The 19968-nt window shown below is 41.4% G+C and overlaps 1 protein-coding gene across 2 annotated transcripts in view; it reads right to left on the bottom strand.

The window, feature by feature from the left end:
- Positions 1 to 19968, bottom strand: part of crtac1b (cartilage acidic protein 1b) — a 45095-nt gene that overhangs the window by 23284 nt on the left and 1843 nt on the right. Inside the window, exons 2-7 of one of the 2 annotated variants that reach the window (XM_054750102.2) lie at positions 17409 to 17599; positions 13547 to 13743; positions 13170 to 13306; positions 6855 to 7011; positions 5476 to 5610; positions 5264 to 5406 (exon numbers count right to left, since the gene is read on the bottom strand). In XM_054750102.2, the coding sequence (XP_054606077.1) occupies positions 5264 to 5406; positions 5476 to 5610; positions 6855 to 7011; positions 13170 to 13306; positions 13547 to 13743; positions 17409 to 17599 (960 nt within the window). Of the gene's footprint in view, positions 1 to 5263; positions 5611 to 6854; positions 7012 to 13169; positions 13307 to 13546; positions 13744 to 17408; positions 17600 to 19968 lie in introns of both variants that reach the window. The other variant, XM_070542404.1, reaches the window with a different exon arrangement.

Consider the following 19968-nt stretch of genomic DNA (forward strand, 5'->3'; position numbering starts at 1 on the left):
GTCCATTATATGGTTTTCTCTTAAGCAATGATCTGTTACGGCTGACTTTTTTATTGTACTTTCTGCTTCTTCTTTTGCTGCTCTTGTGTGTTTTCGATTTGCCTCTTTCTCGCAATCCTTTCTGTGTTCTATTGTTCGTGTATTGAGTTGGCGTCCGGTTTCTCCTATGTATGTTTTATTGCAGAGTTTCCATGGGATTTCGTAGATGACTCCACATTTTTGTCCAGCTGATATTTTGTCTTTTGGGTGTACTAGTCTGTTTCTAACTGTTGTGTATGGCTTTGTTGGTGTGTTTATGTTGTGTTTTTTCATTGTTGCTCTTATTTTTTCCGTTATGCCTCTGATGTATGGTAGGGTGACGCGCCACCATCAGCGTCAGCCTGAAGAAGCCGGCAGCCGTCGGCGAAACTGTAGCGTCAATAACAGGTAACAAAACCGTTTCTGTGTTTTAAAAAAGAATGACAACATGGAATTAGAAATAACGCACAGCAAGAACACACCTAAGATACTTGACATTGTGACTTTAGAAGAACTCGGTTTAACTTAAAGAGCAAGCGACCCCCAAATCAACTTTCTTTCCTGATAAACTATACAAATGTGTGTCTAATCGTGCTGCAGACACGTGTAGTCAATAGTTTTGTACTTTAGTGCATTTTAGTTAAAATTTAAATTTTCTGCCTAAAACTGTCAGTGTTGTACGTTGTCAGGTAAAATCTCTGCACTGCATTTGAATTTACGTAAATCTGCCATCGCTATTGGTACGAGGTACCATAGAACGTTAGCTGGTACCATATGATGTCACAATGTTGTTGTGAGCCTGTGTGTGTGTGTGTGTGTGTGTGTGTGTGTGTGTGTGTGTGTGTGTGTGTGTGTGTGTGTGTGTGTGTGTGTGTGTGTGTGTGTGTGTGTGTGTGTGTGTGTGTGTGTGTGTGTGTGTGTGTGTGCGTGTGCACATTTGTTAGCGGCTCAGCCCTCTCGGTCTGCTAGGCAACAGCATTTGTTGCATTTTTCAAACAGGACGTGGGAATGGAGTAATACTCTGGTAGGGGGTGACTTTCTCTTTAACTTAATATTGCAAATTCCATAAAAACCTCACTGTAACACTTAATAAGGGTCCCTTTATTAACATTACTAGTACATTATTAAGCATTAATTACAAAGAATCCCTTTATTAATATTCCCAATATTTTTTACTAATTTTGAATGTCTTTAAGGTTGGGACAAAGGGACCGGGATGGGTGTGTGTGTCTGCTTAGTAATGCATTACTTGATATTAACATTAATATTAATCAGTTGTTAATACTTTAATAGTTTATTATTGTTTAATAATGCACTAAGTACATTAATAAAAGGACCCTTATTGTAAAGTGGTACCAACCTCACAATTAACAATTGCAGGATGTTGTAAAAGCAAAAAACTAAATGGCCAGACATAACAGTTAAATGATATCACATTTTTGAAAGCTAAAACCAATATTTAAAACATATTGAAAATTTTATAATGAAACTTAATAGAATGAAAATTTACCAGCCTAAGTCAGGCTTGCAGGAGCGGTGCAGGTTGAAATGGTAAAAATTTGTACTTTATATCCAATTGGACCCTTAAAGGAGCACTTATGGCCTTTTAAAGACCAATATTGTACTTTTGAGGGAAAATTTTAACCCTCTCAGGCTCAAAATAAGTTTTAATAAAAGGACGAATAATGTTTATGTTTATGTATTTAGCAGATGCTTTTGTCCAAAGCGACTTACAAGTGATAATTGGCATGTTGCCCTTGAAGCTAACGACAACAATAACAACAACAACTTGACATAAATCATGGAGAGGAGGGAACAAGGAGTGGACAGTAGAGAGGGTGATGGGTGCAGGGAAGGTGCTAGTTAAGAAGATGCTCTCTGAAGAGCAGGGTCTTCAGGAGTTTCTTGAAAATTGAAAAGGATGCCGCCGTTCTGGTAGTGCTTGGAAGGTCATTCCACATTTGTGGAACGATGCATGAGAAGAGTCTGGATTGTCCTGAGCGTGGTGTAGGCACTGCTAGCCGACGATCCTGTGATGACCGGAGCAGCCGAGCCGAGATGTAAGCCTTTGCAAGAGGATTCAGGTAGATTGGAGCTGTACCATCTCGGACTTTGTATGCTAGTGTTAGCAATTTGAATTTGATGCATGCTGCTAGCGGTAGCCAGTGGAGCTCAATGAACAGAGGGGTGATGTGTGCTCTTTTTGGCTGATTGAAGACCAGACGCGCCGCTGCGTTCTGGACCATTGGAAGAGGTCTCACAGTACAGGCTGGAAGACCAGTTAGAAGGGCATTGCAGTAATCGAGGCGGGAGATGACAGTAGATTGCACCAGGAGCTGGGTGGCATGTTGTGTTAGGTATGGTCTGATCTTTCGTATATTATACAGCGCAAAGTGGCATGAACGAGCAACAGAGGCAACATGATCTTTAAAGCTCAGGTGTTCATCAATAACAACACCCAGATTTCGAACTGCCTTTGAACAACTAAGTCCTTCAGGGGTACTTCTGAGTAAAAAAATGCTCATGAAATAGGTATGCGGAGTAACCAGGTAGGTAGGTTTTAACGTTGCAAATCTGCAGCGCCTGGGGTTGAAAAAATGTACCTTCAGGTACAAAAATGTTCTTCTCTCGTATCTCTATTTCTGAGAGTGTATTATTTTCCTAGAGCTCCCTGAAGAGCCACTAGAGCTCACATATTCAGATACACAGTGGTGGTCTTTCCGAGGAGAGCAGACGGGGTTCTAATTTAGTTATATTTACATGTAACAGCAACCTAAACAACTACCCAGAACTCCATAGGAGGCCATCTAACACAAACCACCAACTTCTGATTGTTGTTATTTATTCTAATCGCTTTTAGCTTCAAGTCTCTCTGCAATCTAGCAAACTTAAATAATGTCACATAAAGTTGTATAAACCTTTCAGACATGTGTACTGTATGACAGCTCTATTTGTTTTGTACAGAAATAAAGATTATTTTCTCAAAAAGTCAAGTTTTATTTCAATCCATCACGATTTTGAAGTTTTTATCAGTATTTTTTTTTAGGAAACATAGTTATATGGTCAATACAAAGTCATTTGCACAAAATCCCTCTCACATAAATTTTATTCAGCTGTTTTATTCCTGACATTTTCAGTACTTTCCAGAATGAGTCATTCCAAGGCTCTGTCACTTTAAGAAAACAAGCTAGAACTGGCCACGTCCACCCCGCCTGACTGGCTGCTTTGAGGTGAGGTGGTCAAAGTAGAGAATTCACAATAAGGGCCTTCTTGAAATGGCTCGTTTTGGCCAAATGATTCTTAAAACTAAAAACTGACAGAAAATTGATGGACGGATTTATTCATGTTTGAGAGTTTATAGAGCTCCGGACGTCACGTGACTCTCAGAGAGTAGACGCCATGTTGGCAGGCAACAAATGTAAACAAACTGAACGGGATCGGCTTGGATTTTACTTCGTCGGAGTTTACTTCACACTTTAAAACCGAAGAAATCATTTTATGTAGTCAGAAATTAAATAGATTAAGCATCTCTGACCCTTACCGTGCCCCTGGGATACTTTTTTAAAACGCCAGAAGCTGTCGGAGCGGACTTCTTACTGGACCTGGCCGGGGAACCCCTTGGGATTCCCCCGGAGGAGCTGGCCCAAGTGGCTGGGGAGAGGGAAGTCTGGGCCTCTCGACGCTACTGCCCCCGCAACCCGACTCCGGATAAGCGGATGAAAATGGATGGATGGACAAATATAGATTTAAGATGTAAGTAGTTTAAATAGAGTGCTGTGCTGTTTGAATGTATAAACTGAACGCCAAGAGAAATCACTAGTCTGATTTTTTTCCGTGAATAAAATAAATATGTCAGGCAGGAGCGTCTCAGGATCTGTCTGAGATCTGTCTCGGTGAGACAGATAATAGCAATCCAAAGTGCTTTTTATGTGTGATCTGACAATTAATCAACCATTGCTTAAAAATGAAATACAGCTTAGCCGGTTAACTGCTGTGATCATAAAACACGTAAACGGCAGCACGCAGAACTCACGAGGCAACGTTTTACATGATGTTTACTTGTTGCTGTGAGTAATAAGACAGAAAAAACCACGCCAAAATAAGTTTAGGAAGCCCACTAAGAATCGTAATAAAAGCATTTAAAATAAATACCATACACAGTTGAGGAAACGTTGGTTTAAGTACCTGATATGAAGCGGTCGCTGCATAAGGAAAACCTTTACTCTCGGGATCCCACAGTTTCATTTTAGCCCGGTCACTAGCGCATTTTATTACAATGATCCAACGTTTGTGGTGTTCCGGATCTTGGGGAATCCTGTAGATGGCTCATTCCTTATGTCGTCCGCGTCTGTTCTGGCATCCTGGGGCACAACAGGAATCTACCATATTTCCCGTTTGATTGAGTTTTCTGACAATAACAAATAGTCCAGCTGCGGGCTTCTGCCTGCCAAGATGGCGCCGTTTCGATTTGAACTGTTGCATGCCGGGAGAAGTGACGTCAACTCCCGGAGCTCTATAGGCAGTAGAGAACCACATGGCAGCACAAAAGAGTGCAAAAGGTGAGTTTTGCTAAATATGTACTATCTTCATTAGAACCTGCCTGACTACATTAAGGGGGGTAAAAGATGTCAAAAAGCATAACATCAAGCCAACCCTCTAAAGAAATACAAAAACAAAAAAAAAACATCATCCAGGGCTGCTAACTCTCATGCATTGAGCGTTAGACACACACATTTAACCCTATTCACACACTCCCACGGCACACCTCCAATATCTCACACTGATTAACACACACACACACACACACACACACACACACACACACACACACACACACGCACACGCACACACACACACACACACACACACACACACACACCACTCTGCCAGGCAGGGAACAGGGTGAAACGGTTCGCCCTACGAAGGCTTTGTCTTATTCTCGTTTTTCTCTGCCCACAGCTGGCACTTGTCTGGTGCCTCGGCCGTTTCCTCTGTCACCTCCGAGCTCCTCTGTGTGTTTATGTGCTGCTGCTTCTGCTGGGTTAAACAGGCAGCCTGTTGATTAGTCTAAGCGCCGCTGCTACCTACTGACTGGGGTGGTTTAGCGTATCATGATAATGGATTCTCCTGCATTTAGCACTCCCCCTGGGGGGTCTGGCTCTAATGACTCAACAATAAGAGGGAACACAGTCACAAAGGGATGAATGAAAGTTTGCCATTTGTGTGTAAAATACGATTTATCCACCTTAAACTTCTGCTTGCGGTTATTCAGCTGTATATACAGACGATGAGGTCCATTCCAGTTTCCATAGACGATGTCCGTCCTTCCATCCCGGTTGAAGTCTGCCAGAGCAACGCCTCTGCCGTGCTGCATAGGGTCCTCCACACCTCGAATGACATTTTCATGTGACCTGACGCGAACTAAACTCTGCACGTCAAGCTTGCAGTTGCCCTTACCAGCCTGCTGCGCCACATCAATAAAAGTCCCATCGCCGTTGTTCCTGAACAGGAAGTTAGATCCATATTCGTTGTCACAGAAGATGTCTGACAGAGCCTGACTAACAATGGGCCCCACCACCACGCCTCTTCCTCCTGTACAGATGAAGATGATGAGCAAAGTCTTAAGAAAGAAAGTAAAGCAGCTAAATAGAAGAAAGGAACATACAATTGGGAACAAAAGTAGAGATCAGCTCTATAACACAAGGGATCATTATTGTGTTTCCAGACCATTTGCTGAGAGCAGGGTGAGCCTTCTGCTGACACGGACATTGACTGTGATTGGCCACACACACACACACACACACACACACACACACACACACACACACACAGGTAAACATACCAACACTACCGCAGCATTACGACACATGCTGAGGATGTTTTGCATGAACCACCTTCCTTCCTTACAAATTGATCGCCGTGACTGTTCAGTTCACTCTCAATATCACCCCATGATTTTCCAATGACTTTCTATTAAGTGAAGTATCCCAGTGAAGTGTTTCATCGCAGACCAGCAGTTTAATTATGTAGCTGAAAGGGTCTGAATTGCCCTTCTTGTATGCCGAGTCAGAGCCATGAGCCAGGACTCGCTCCTGATTTACTGGCTCGCTTCATCAGCCCAGACAAATATCACTTGCCCCCCTCAGCCATAAACCTCTAATGTCCCTCCAGAGATATGTAACCATCAGATATACAACTTCTCCGGCTGTCCATCTGCACTGATTAACGGCAGGGTGACGACAAAGCCATCAGCGTACATTATTTATAGTAATTCGGAGCCAGCTCACTTTGCCCCCCTGGTGGATCAGATGATGTCCTTCATGTAAAAAAGATCCAAAGATGATGAAGATTCATTCTGCTGCACTCAAACACAAAGTCATGGCCCATTTTGGAAACTTACTGGAACGCCAGCATCAAGGACTTTGCGGCGGTTACGATAAAGTATCATTAATCCAGGATGGTCTCGATTACGGAGAGACAAATCACACTTAAGTTGTGCATTTTTGACATTTACTGTTCTGTTCCTCTAATTACGTCATACAGTTCAGCTGATGCAAACCATAGAGATGAGCCATTCTGTAGTATTATTAATAAATAAACACATTTTATGATTTTTTATTGATCATAAGAATAAATAAAACTGTAAAAAAAAGTCATTCAGTTTGCATGTTCTCTCCTCCAGGTTTCCCCATCCTCCTTTTCCTTTTTTAAATGTATTTTCACCTGAAACTTCTGCAATTTTCTTCTAGTTTTACTCCAACTTGCACATTTGTACTGTCACATTTCTGTCAGACCTTACATCCTCTTCAGTAGAAGTCAGTATGGATCATACCCACCTATTAACTTGTTGACTCCAGCTTGCTCTGCCACGTTGGAGAGGGCAACAACACCCTGCGAGAGGTCGCTGGCTGCCTCGTCCATTTCTATGAGAGCATGAGGCCCCACACTTCCACTGGCATAGTTAGCGATGTAGATCGCATAACGGCCCGTACCCTGTACAAATAACAATGTGGTTTCCACTGGTTTATACGTGTATGTTTATAAGGGAGAGATGCATGTGTAGTGATGGAATGATTCTTTTTGAGGAGTATTTTCTTCAGAATTAAACATTTATGCAGCAGCCCTTAGCCAAAGAAATTAAATGTTCACACAATTTAAAGCTGCTATCCGGAGTTTTCCCCTTTCAGGAATTTTGCATGGTTTTTCAGAAATCCATAAAAGTGATTGTTTTATCAAGTACTGTGATATAACGTAGAAAATGTGTCTTTTTTTGCTAAGCCTGCCCCCGTCCTGTAGAGCTCCATGCAACATGAACATTGGTCAGCTCTAACCAATAGCGTTAGACTACCGCATACGTACAGACGTCAATCACAGAGTGTGCTCGGACATTTAAGGATGTACCTCGGGTTGATGTAGAGTTTGCGACCTTTCTCGTGGATAAGTAAGTCTTTCAAATATAAATAAATCAAAACACAACATAAGGTGAGCTATATAATTGTAAAACAATGTGTTTTAGCTTTGTTTAGTTGGCTACAGGAGGGCGTTCAAGAACAAGAGGCGTTGCTTTCGGCTGTAAATACGAAAATGAAACAACATCTTGGTGCGATACGCTTGTCAGCCACTAGATGGTGTCATCAGATAAAAAAATGCTCTAGACATCTACTTTAACACTGTGATGCTTTTCCAGACACATTTTAACCCAAAGCACCGATGTTAGAACTCTTTATGAAATAAACCAAACACAATAAAGCAGAAAAGTCGGTCTGTTTGTGTAGATTCTCAGTTGTCCAGGGCATGATAATCTTGAATGTGAAGAAGCTGAGTTGGTGGTGAAATGGGGCGACGGTAGCACAGGAGTTAAGAGCTCGTCCCGTAATCAGAAGGCTGCAGGTTCGAGCCCCGCTCAGTTTGTCATTGTCATTGTGTCCTTGGGCAAGACACTTAACCCCCCCCCCCCTCCTACTGGTGGTGGTCGGAGGGACCGTGGCGCCAGTGCTTGTCAGCATTGCCTCTGTCAGTGTGCCCCAGCACAGCTGTGGCTACATTGTAGCTCATCACCACCAGGGTGTGGATGTGTGTGTGAATGGGTGAATGACTGATTGTGTTGTAAAGCACCTGGGGGGTTCCAGGACTCCAGAAGGTGATTTATCAAATACAGGCCATTTACCATTTAGAAGTCTTATGAGGTGTGGTCTGGAACAAACATCTATTCAGATCCCTGTTTGTGTCGTTGGTGCTGACAGTCCTTACAGGTTACCAACAAAGCCCACATGTGCACTATTTTGGTCACATATCTCAAAGTGTGAGTTTTGGTTTAACTGTCTGGGGACACAAGTCAAAGCTGCACTGCAGGTCTTGGAAAAAGGAAAACTAAAGCCTGATTTATACTTGTCGATCAGCTGAGTTGTGTAGTCGCACACATGTATTGCCCAAGACATTTTCCCTTCAGACATCTCTGTTGCCCGGGGAGTGTTGCAAAGCATTTTCCCGCCAAAATAACAGAGGGCATAACACTTTTCTGAGGGTATCCTGCTACCATTGCAGTCACATATTTGGTCAACAATAGTGTATTTACTCTGTGTTTATATACAGAACAGAGCAAAAGTTTGGACACACCTTCTCATTCAATGTGTTTTCGTTATTTTCATGACCATGACCATTTACAAAGGGGCCAACAAGTACCAAACAACTCTGGGAACTCCTTCAGGACTCTTGGAAAACCATTTCAGGTGACTACCTTAAAGCTCATCAAGAGAATACCAAGAGTGTGCAAAGCAGTAATCAGAAATGGTGGCTTTTGAAGAAAATAGAATATAAAGCATATTTTCAGTTATTTCACCTTTTTTGGTTAAGTACATAACTCCACATGTGTTCATTCATAGTTTTGATGCCTTCAGTGAGAATCTACCAATGTAAATGGTCATGAAAATAAAAAAAAACACATTGAATGAGACAGGTGTGTCCAAACTTTTGGCCTGAACTGTATCTCTGAGACATTTTAACACGGACACGTGTCCTTCATTCTCCTCCACATCTTCATGCAGTCACCACCTCTAAACCAATGATTTTAGCTATTTCCGTTCAAGAATAAAAATTTGAAGACGTTGAATGATCTGCTCCATGTCTGCTGCTAGAGATCTTCGAAACTCTTAATTTTCCAAAAGGCCAGTATTGTTAGCAAATTTAAAACACGAGAGAGCCCACATGTGACAATAAAAACATCATGGATCTACCATGTGTTGGCATACTGTGTGTGATGTGCAGTGACATGGATGAACACTACACATAAACTGATTTCACACATGAACACTCCCAGGTCAGTAACATGGGTCATATCTCTAAAAAAGTCTTGGGATAGAAAGTGACTTTGGAGTAAACAAACATGGTGGAGGAGGAGTGTGAAGTGGGCCTCCTCGCTTTCTGACTGGCTACATGTCAACAGTTAGCATGCTCATTTGTCCTTGAAATTGGACAATCCAACTCATTTACTGGGGCGACGGTGGCAGAAGAGTTAAGTGCCTGTCTCGTAATCGGAAGGTTGTTGGTTTAAGCCCAGCTCAGACTGTCACTGCCGTTGTGTCCTTGTGCAACTTAACCCACGTTGCCTACTGGTGGCGGATGGAGGCACCAGTGGATCAGGATTGGAGCCATTATTGTAACCAGGTGTGACTATCAGAAGAGGATCAGGTCAAAAATCTGCATAATAATCTTGGCTAAGAAAAACTTACAGATGATGTTAGAAACAATGATCACAGAGACAAGCCTGTTTGCTTATAAATCTGCTAATTATTGAAACTAACTAAACACATTAAGTTATTTGTGCAAAAGGTTTTACGCTACAGTGAATTATTTAACAGAGTCCCTGGATTCTTTGGGGCAATTATGACCACTTTTGGTTCTCAAGAACAAACCGAACACAACCGAGATCTATCACCACCGTTATGTTGACTACCAAACATTTGGAACCTTGTGTCTGACAATCTGATGGGTGTTTTTGTTTAAACCGTTTTCTTTTCTCTACATTTGTGATCTGAAAGCAAAAGAAATTTTACGGAAGACCATTAAATCATTTCAGTTTGGAATTCCTCCACGTTATTTTTTAACACTTTAATGCTGTTAGCATTGCTAAAACACACAGCAACAGTAATAAAAACACAAATGATTACCTATTGCATTATCTACAGTGGCTCACGTAGGACTAAAATCAGCCTGATTTTTGCTGAAACATTCTTTCTTTTTTCTCCATGTAAATATTCATCACTTTTTCCAAATCAAACCTTTAATTTTCCCCTTTAGCTCTGATTACCCAGTTCCTTACCCAGTCGTTTTTTTTTTCTCAGCCCTTCTCCCTTGCTCTGCCTTTCTTTCTTTTGAGATTAATTTCACACTCCATTATCAGTCAGAGTCCCTGCAGACACAAACTCACAGACGGAACCACACTAATAGACTGTACACTCGATTTCAATGAGCTTTCCCACCAGGCCTAACATGTTTCCATCAATGCAAACACATGCAAGACCACACAAATGCAAACCACTTCACCACTAGTGTTCTCCTGACTACGCATAAAAAAGGCAAGCGAGTTGGGTTGTGTAAATGTCACGTTAGGACAAGCTATATGATGGTCTCTCTCACGCACACGCACATGCCCAAGAACTTAAATAAAAGACCTGAAGGCCACTGGCCGTTATTTAACTAAGTTAAAAGTCAATGATTTTTCAATAAGCCTTTACCTCAAGCTAATTTCTGTCACCAGGATCACAAGTGCAAGATATACAACATGTCTGCCTGCAAAGTGCGTGTTGGTGCAAGGTCTGAAGGCACCACTTCCATCTGCTTGCATCAATAAACCACCACCCTGCTATTAGATACACCTTTACCACAATTCATCAAGTAACGGTGTGTATTTTCCCTGGCGATACGGGGCAGTATATACTTAAATCATCGCAAGCAAGCTGCATTTTTGTGCTTGACTAAGGCCTTACCAATGGATGGACATTAGGGTCAAAAATCCCAGGGAGTGCGGTTTTTGAACGAGTACTTTGTCAGATCGTTCAACCTCCAGCTACGAGCAAAGAGATAAATGTGTAAAACAACAAATTTTATGAATGGCGAAAGTTTTGTAACTGCTTGTGACAAAAGAGTAAATGTCCTCACGGGCTCCCGTAGAAGGGGCGTCTAATATAGCGTTGCCCAGAGACTTAGACCTGCTACCTGATTTTTATGGTTTTATGTTACGAAACCGCCTATATTTTTCAACAACTGGGCGTCCTTTAATTCATTTTCAACAGCATTTCGATGGACATTTCCAGAGATCAATGGTAAAAACTACACAGCGTTAATTCTAGTATGTAGTTAAACACGCTACAACATTGTCACTTTAAATTATATATTATAAAATGTGACAGAAGTTGCTCAGGAGGTAGAGCGGGTTGATGCAGGTGGTCACCAGTGTTCTGCAGGCCTCGCCTTTGTCAGTGCGCCCCAGGGCAGCTGTGGCTACAACGTAGCTCATCCCCACCATCGTGCGAATGGGTGAATGACTGTGTGGTGAAGCGCCTTGGGGGGTTGTAGAACTCTTAGAAGGTGCTATACAAATACAGGTTATTTACCATGTTTCTGTTATTTCAGCTTTAAATTAACACTAAACAGTTTTTAACACTTTAATGTTTTTGTTTAAAAGTTTTTAGCTTTTCTGTTGGTATCATGGTGGAGTCTGACGGTAAAAGTACAAAAGTAACGTCTTTGGAGGCGATGCAAGAAACCGGAGTGAACATTGGCGCAGTCTAAACTAGTTTGAGGAACCTAAAGGAGGCTACAAAATCACAGACTGATAGTGACCTGGCTTTGTAGCTATTGGACTTGTAAGTATTTTTTTTTTTGCCCAACAGTGTGGATCTTTTTACTTTGTGGTTTATTTTAGTGTTAGTTGGCTCATGTTGGTGTTAGGTCATTGTTAGCTAGCTACAACTGGCTGCTGCAGTAGGGTGTTTTTTTTAAAAGACAGTTGTAATTCTGCCTTCAACCAGTAAGCGGGAGAAGCTAGAAACAGTTTCATGTTACTTCAAAAATCTACGTTTTCTCTCCTGGCTGACTGCTCAAAGCAAACTGATCCATCAGTTCAACTCCTCAATACGTCACCCCCGTCAGTTTGTTTTGGAATAATAATGGAATGCCAGTTCCAAAGAGACAGGGAGAGAGAGAATGGCCGGATGACAAATGCACCTCTTTATACTGAAAGATAACATTTAATTTATGAGTAAACAAGACCAAACGCATTAACTACCCGGCTGAATCCAGCAGCATCCCTTGGCTTTGGTCTTTGCAACCTTCTGCTGTTGTTCCATAATGCGTTGCAATAAAACATGCTCAGCAACGGGAACGGTCGATCTGCTTGAAGTGGCATGCAAGAATACACATCAGGGCTTTGGTTTCTTCTAAAAGAAGTGTGCCATTAAAAGCAGATATCTCTCCAATCTGTTTGGCACCTGCACATCCTATCAGTGCTCACTGAGATGGGACTTAAAAAAAATCTATTGTAATCCCTGCCGTCCTCTTTCCACTATTACTGTCTTTATCCCATCGCCTGATTAGAAGAGACAACAGTATGTGTGTGTGAAAGATAAGAGACAAAAGAGAGTGTCTGTCACTCGGTCCGGAGGAAAAAAAAAGGGGGAAGCAAAGAAGATGAGAAAAAAAACAACAGGATGAGAACAAAAGGAACAGAGAGGAAGCGAGAAAACGCTACAATCAGAAAGCAGCGGCTTGGAGTCATCACTCCCCCCTCGTACGGCGTTCTGTAAAACAAACGAGCCTTTGCTTCTGTAATTACACTGGTGCGATGGACAGAGGAGAGAAAATGGCACACCACTCCCCCAAATGAACTGTCAGAGTACATGCTGAGAAGGGCGGCGTAGGCAGGGCATGAGTTATCGCTGGTAAACAAACAGAAGCACCCGTGCATGTGCATAGAAGACACTGGTAGGAAATGATGTGTGCGCGGTGTAAATCTACAGTTCATACTGTACTCTAAGCTGTGTGTGTGTGTGTGTGTGTGTGTGTGTGTGTGTGTGTGTGTGTGTGTGTGTGTGTGTGTGTGTGTGTGTGTGTGTGTGTGTGTGTGTGTGTGTGTGTGTGTGTGTGTGTAGTACCTTCCTGTCCACACAGGCCACTGAGCGCCCCGCCATTGGGTTGGCTACATCTCGGTGTTCGTTAATATCATCGTTAAGCAGATCCTCAAAGCGTCCATTGCGAAACTTAAACAGCTTGTCAGAATACGTTGCCCGACCTTAAAATGGAGAGATCACCAGAGCACAGAGGGATTAAATCACCACTAGAACCATGAGGCACATGAAACAGAACATCCGGCTGTTTGGCTGAAAACCGGGAGATTTAAGGAAAATGACTGAGTGAGTGCTGCGGCGTGTGGTTATCATCTGTCTGATGAAGGCTCTGATCAGATTAACTCAAGTTACTCCTCCTCGGTGTTTGTGATCCTGTGCACACACGATAGGAAGTCATGTCGTACCAGAGAAAGCATTATTGGTGTTGAGGACATAAATCTCCTCTCGTCCATCCCCGTCTATGTCACACGCTGTCACTCCAATGGCGTTGCCTTGACGATCTCTCAGGGCGTAAAACGGGGAGCCGCGGTCGTCGACAGCGATATTGACGAGCCTTTTCTTCTGTTTGTCGTACTTGAGCACTAGGTTTGGTCCATTGTAGCTGTCAAAAGGGTGGAAGCTAGGTGTTACGTCTAGATCATGAGTTATGACTCATCACACTCTACTCTGGACACTATCAGGCACATAGTAACAATAAAAATCAAAGACAACTAAATATAAAATAAAAAAAGGAATAAAAGAGTAAAAAGTTAAGTAGAACAGTTAAACAAAAAGCAACAGGGAGCTCATATTAAAACAGTTAAAAAAACATACAGGCAACAACGCCGGTGGGTCCAAAGACTGGAAAAGAAGCAAATTGAACTACGCTTGTTTTTGGACAGAATAGAAACAATTAAGTTGTCAGAGGCCATCAGACGGCACATCCATCTGTACGTTGGATCGCAAAGCATGGCAGCACAAGTAGGAATACCTGCATGCAAAAACAACTGGCTGGCACTGGTCCATCTAGCAACCTCAGGCCATCACTAAATGCCACCTGGAGTTTGTACTTGCTACTACTTCTGTAGTTCCACCACAGGTGGGCTGTGTACATGGTGATCTAAACGCTTTAAATAAAGTTCCAGTTTCACAGGACAAGGGCATACAGCAAATTTCTGGACGAGCATACTGGCCTGGGCATATTGCAGGCAACAATGTCTATACATGTGAACTGAACGTTAAATGTACAGATTTTTAAAATAATCAAAGCAAAATTTGGTGTGATTACAAAATATATAATATAAAACAGTTAGCTGATGAGGGGTCTTCTATAGCTAATACCCATTTTTAGAAGTTAGGGCTGCTATAAAACGCAGATTTCATTCACTGTTGCTAATATGTGCTCATTTTTATCAGAAAAAAATAACTAAAATGCAGCAAATCTGCAGCAAATTGGTGTGTATCAGTTGCTGCTGCAGCTCTGAAGGTGAAAAAATGAAGTTGAAGCCCATTTTTGTTATTTAAAAAGGAAAACATTGATGAATCAGTCAGCTGATTATTGTTTAGCTGACTGCTAAAACTTAGTCTCTTTCTGGAGTATTTATCTTATCCGATGAAACCATCTAGTGGCTGACAAGTATATCACTCGCTCCGTTTTTTTAAGATGGCGACTTCACGTTTCGTGTTTATTAAAAAATAACACAAGCCTGAAGGAAATTGCCAGGTTGTGAAGTCGCTAATGCTAACAGTTAGCTTCTACTAGCCGAGACATGCTCTGCTCTCTCCTGGACGCTAAATCAACAACAGACATCCCTCTAGCACAGTGGTTCCCAACCTGGGGGTCCCGACCCCCACAAGGGGGCGCCAAAGCCTCTCAGTGGGTCAATCAATCAATCAATCAATCAAAGCTTTATTTATAAAGCGCCTTCCGCAACCCTGTCAGGAAGCCCAAAGCGCTGAACATTGTACAGTTGTATGTAAATATATTGAATAAATCAACAATAAAAGAAATTCAAATTACAAAAAACAAATTACAAAATACAAAATGGAAATTACAAGATAGATGAAACATTCTGGTAAAGGACAAATGTGTGAAACACATTTGGATTGAGTGGATGGATTGAGTGTACCAATGAAAACTGTGGAATGGATTCAACATAAAAGAGGGCCAAAATCAAACATGTTCTGGAAAAGCCAAGCGGAGGAGGTGTGTTTTTAGGTGATTCTCAAAGACTGGCAGAGAAGGGGAAAGCCTAACTGACGGGTCGCCAGGACCTTTCCACTTTAAGGGATTAAAACTTCATTTATTACTTGTTTATAGCCTATATTAATGTCGATGTTTATAGCCTACATTTTGCTCACATTTTTTTTCATGAGTGAAAAGTTTACTGATATTAAGACAGGAAATAATTAGTACAGAAAAAGTAACACACTTTTCAGAACATTTTGCTCAGCTCACTGTTTTATTTTCAAGTGTCAAAAGTTCATTAAAGATAGGACTGGTGGATTAATCACAGCCTTTACAGTAAATAATCTAGTATAAACAGTAATACACACATTTAAGTACATTTTGCTCAGTGTATTTTTTATGTGTCAAACGTTTATTGAAAGGAATGATTGATTTGTCAGTGTTTACAAGAAACAATGTGTTCAGAAAAGTAATACAAACTGTCAAGCACATTATGCTCTGTTTGGTTTTGTTAATGACTTTGTTCTGTACCGGAGCCTACTATTACTGTTATCTATTGAATCAGAGCATATTAAAATGTGCTTGAACAATTTTATCATTTCTTAGTACTGTTTGTACTGTATTTGTAAATTTTACAGGTAAAAAAGGGGTCCCTTGGGAAAAAGGTTGGGAACCACTGCTGTGGCAGATGATGAGCTGTGTGGACCTATCTGACCCGAGCGTTTAGCGTCTCTTTTCATGTGGCGGCTAATGCAGGAAACAGGGATGGAAGCCTAGTTTCTCATTAAACCTGTGTGTGAAACTCAAAGTGATCATATTTCAAAAAGAAAGAGTATTATTCCTTTCTCATTCAGTGAACATCAACCTCCCGATATCCATGTTTTTAATTATTTGTTGCTCATAATTAATAGTAATATATTTTTTGTAAGTATTAATGATTTTATTTATTTAAAATCAAGTCTCTCTGATTAAGTACAACAGATGAAAGACGAACAGAATAAAATACCGCAGGTGGAGGATGTTGTCATCAACATGGACTGTGACCAGGTGTATGATTCCAGTCACAGCTGCTTCCTGTTACTCACGCCGCCACTGATCTGGTTTTTCTGTCGAATTGTTAACTGCTGCAGTTTGTCTGGCCTCAGTCCCTGGTAAGGACTTTTTTAGATCAGCGGAGAACTGATCTCACTACTCATGGCTGCACTGCTTCCAAACATCAGTTATCATATTAATCCACTTTAACTGCAGGTCAGATGTAGCTTTTGGGTCCAAAATCCTTGTGTGCGCGACATGGAGACTGAATTCACTCACATGTCCTAATCCTACAGAAGTTAACTGCTTTTTATAATCTTATAATTGTATTAGTATGTTATTGTTTTCTCTGAGGTTACTGTCGCAACCACATGTCTGTGTTATAATGAGTTATTTTTGTGAATCCCAGCTTATGTCTGAGAAATGCATCTGAAAAAATTTTGTTTCAATTTGATGTCTTTTTATGGGGGATTAACAATCTTTTTTTATTCACTCAGCAAAGTTTTGCAACAAGAAGGCAAAAGAAAAAAGTTAACTGCACATATAAACATTTCTATTTTTTTAAATACTTTTTGATGAAGAAGAAAAATATTTGCGATCATCAATGTGCTGCAGGTGCTGAATGTAAGCAGCGCAGCTGTAGCATAAACTGCATGAAGCTATTCATGCAAAGGCTCTTCTAATGGCAAATGAAATCACATCCTCTATAGGGCCGGGGTGATCTTGTGCACAGGTTACCTGCTGAATAAGATGTTTTGAATAAATGACATTTAGTAATTACGCTCATTTTGACTCATCTATATTGAGAATCTCACTGCAGCTTCATTGGACAGCGGCAGGCCCGCGACACCATTCTCATCAATGGCGATCTGTATTACCATATCCATTTTCATCACTGAGTCTCAGGTCACTTTAATGTCTCGTTTTTTTACATTTGTCATAAAACTTTGTGACAATGTTTAAAGACCTATGGAAACACAAATTGTGTTGTTTTATATTAAAAATGCATTGCTAAAAAAAGAAAAAGGTCTAGGGAACATTACAAGAAAGTGACAAACACTCCTCACCCTGCTACAAATATCTCCAGGTCTCCGTCTCCATCTACATCAGTGACGGCCATGCCGTAGTTGAGCTGCGTGGGGTTGTTATCGTAGTCTGGAGGCAGGACGGACTTAGTTATAGCCGAGAACATAGGCTCTGATCTCTGAGCCAGAGAGTGGGCAGAAAGGAAGAGAAGGAGGCACAACAACATCCTCACCTGAGGAGCAAAACACATCATTTATGAAAATATTTACATTATGTCTCAAATTTACTCTTCAGAGAATTCATATTGCTTTCTGTAAAAACATAAATATAAAAGGACTTTTTCTGTCATTTAAACTGAATATATCAATGAATAAAAAAGGCAAACATCCTCTAACTGTAGAGCATCGTCAGAGTGTTCCACCATACGTAAAGCACTGAATCAGCAGCGTTCTGCAGGGGTAGATCTGAACAACCCCTCAAACGTAGAACAGCCTGAGGGATTACAGGACAGGAAATCCATACATGGATGCAGAGCATTTGGGTGAACAAAGAGGAAACCAATATGACCTGATACAACAAGCTCAAGGTGCTGCCGAGTCAGAAATCAGAGAGGAGCGCTGCTTTTAGCAGGATTAAAGGTGAAACGTGTAAGAAATTAAGTTCTGCACGAAATCAGACGTTAGGGGGTTCAGCTGGAAATACAAAATAAAAGCGGTAGAACGAAAGGTCACCTTCTGGATGCCAGAATAAAACTTCACACACACATACACTAAATGGTGTTTACAAGCTGACAAGTTGATTTTCTCTGCTGGTGGATTTATGAACACAGCCTTAGTCATTCCATCTGTGGCGCCGCTGAGACATTCCCATCTCTGCATGCAGACTGCTGCATATTCCTCCTTTCAGCTCTGAGTGTCCAGGTGATGTATGATTCCTTAATGTCTCCTTAAACAATTCAATTTAAGATAAAACTACTGTGTTGTTTTGGAGTCCTCTCCAACGTGCATCCACTGTGAGGCAAAGCACCTCCTCTGACATCTGCAGAAAGACGTCTGGGTCTGGTGCTGGCGTTGGAGCTAGGCAGCATGGAGATAAGCTGACAGAAACGTAGCGCCTGGCTGTTAGCAAAAAGGGGTTAATTAACAGCCGGGTCCCCCCATTAGAGCAGGATGTGATGACAAATGGGCCGCACACTACAGAAAGCAGTTTACAGACTTAATACTGTGTTTTAGATAAAAGCGGAGAGCTATAAATTATAAAAAGACAACTTTTAAAGCTGTGGTGGGAGTAGTAACTTAAGTAGTAAAAGCACAGATAAAGGAGTAAAAAAAAGTATTTAACCCTCCCACTGTCTTTATGGGAAACCCCACGTGGAAAGTTGACCATAGAGCAGGGTTGATGGTTAATCCCTTGGGTCCATGTGGCAGGGTGAGGGGGTGCTCACTCCTCGCCCCTGCCACATGGACCCAAGGGATTAACCATCAACCCTGCTCTATGGTCAACTTGCCTCGCGGGGTCACACCCATTAGGACAGTGGGAGGGTTAAGAAAAAGTTGAATTATCCAACAACATTTTGACTGTTCTACTGCACTTGTATAAGTAGGGGGGGCAAATTAAAGTACCGGTACTATTACTATTTGGAACTGTAGTGCAGAGAGGACAAAGGAGTTTGTTGTTGGTCTCCATTGGACCATGAGTCGGACAAAACATAAAAAAAGTTTGTTTTTTTTACTTTTACTTTTAAGAAAATGTAATGGAGAGGAGATACAATGTACATATTACCATAAGTAAGTAAGTAAAAATTAGGCGTGAAGAAAATTCCTAAAAGGTCAACTTTACCAAAAGTTTTAAGACATTTGCAGTGGTCTCTAGTAGGAATGAAGTCCTGTAAGTCAATCTCTGGGGAAAAAGTTCTGTAATGTCAGCTGGAGGACAGAGAAGCTGCAGACAACAGAATTTGGAGTCTTATTTCCTGATATTTGGACATTTCACCTCTGATTGGCTGACAGCAAAGCAACTCTAGCTCCGTTTGCTCTGCAACATTGATGTTTTATCTCCAATAATAACACAAGCCTAAAGGAGTTCTGCTGTGTGGTGGAGTTGATAATGCTAACGGTTAGCTTCTACTAGTCGAGATGTTCTTTGCTGTTTCCTGGACACTAAACCACCAACAGCCTTCCTCGTCGCGATGGCTGATGGGTGAGTCCATTCATGTTAAGTGACAGTGTGATGTAGATCTGTCAGGCTTTTCTGAACCGAGCGTTAATCTGTCAAAAGGCAATGCAGGAAACAGGGGTAGAAGACTATTTTCATCTTCAGCCTGCATGTTAAACTCAGAGTTTACTGATCTTTTTCAAAAATTATAAAAATGGTTTCTTGGTGAAGAAAAAACAGGAAGTGATGGATAAAGTTGCAAGAAGGAAGAGCTATGGATAAATGATGCAACTTCTTTAAAGTGTCAGCGATAGGAGGCAGTACATAACTAACTCAAGCAAACAAGCTGTATTTTTATGTTCGAGTAGGATTTTACCAACGGATGGCCATTAGGGTCAAAAACCCTGGAAGTGCAGTTTTGGAACGAGTACTTCGTCATATCGTTCA

The sequence above is a fragment of the Nothobranchius furzeri genome, chromosome 12 (assembly GCF_043380555.1).
Source record: "Nothobranchius furzeri strain GRZ-AD chromosome 12, NfurGRZ-RIMD1, whole genome shotgun sequence".
NCBI classification, from domain to species: Eukaryota; Metazoa; Chordata; class Actinopteri; order Cyprinodontiformes; family Nothobranchiidae; genus Nothobranchius; species Nothobranchius furzeri.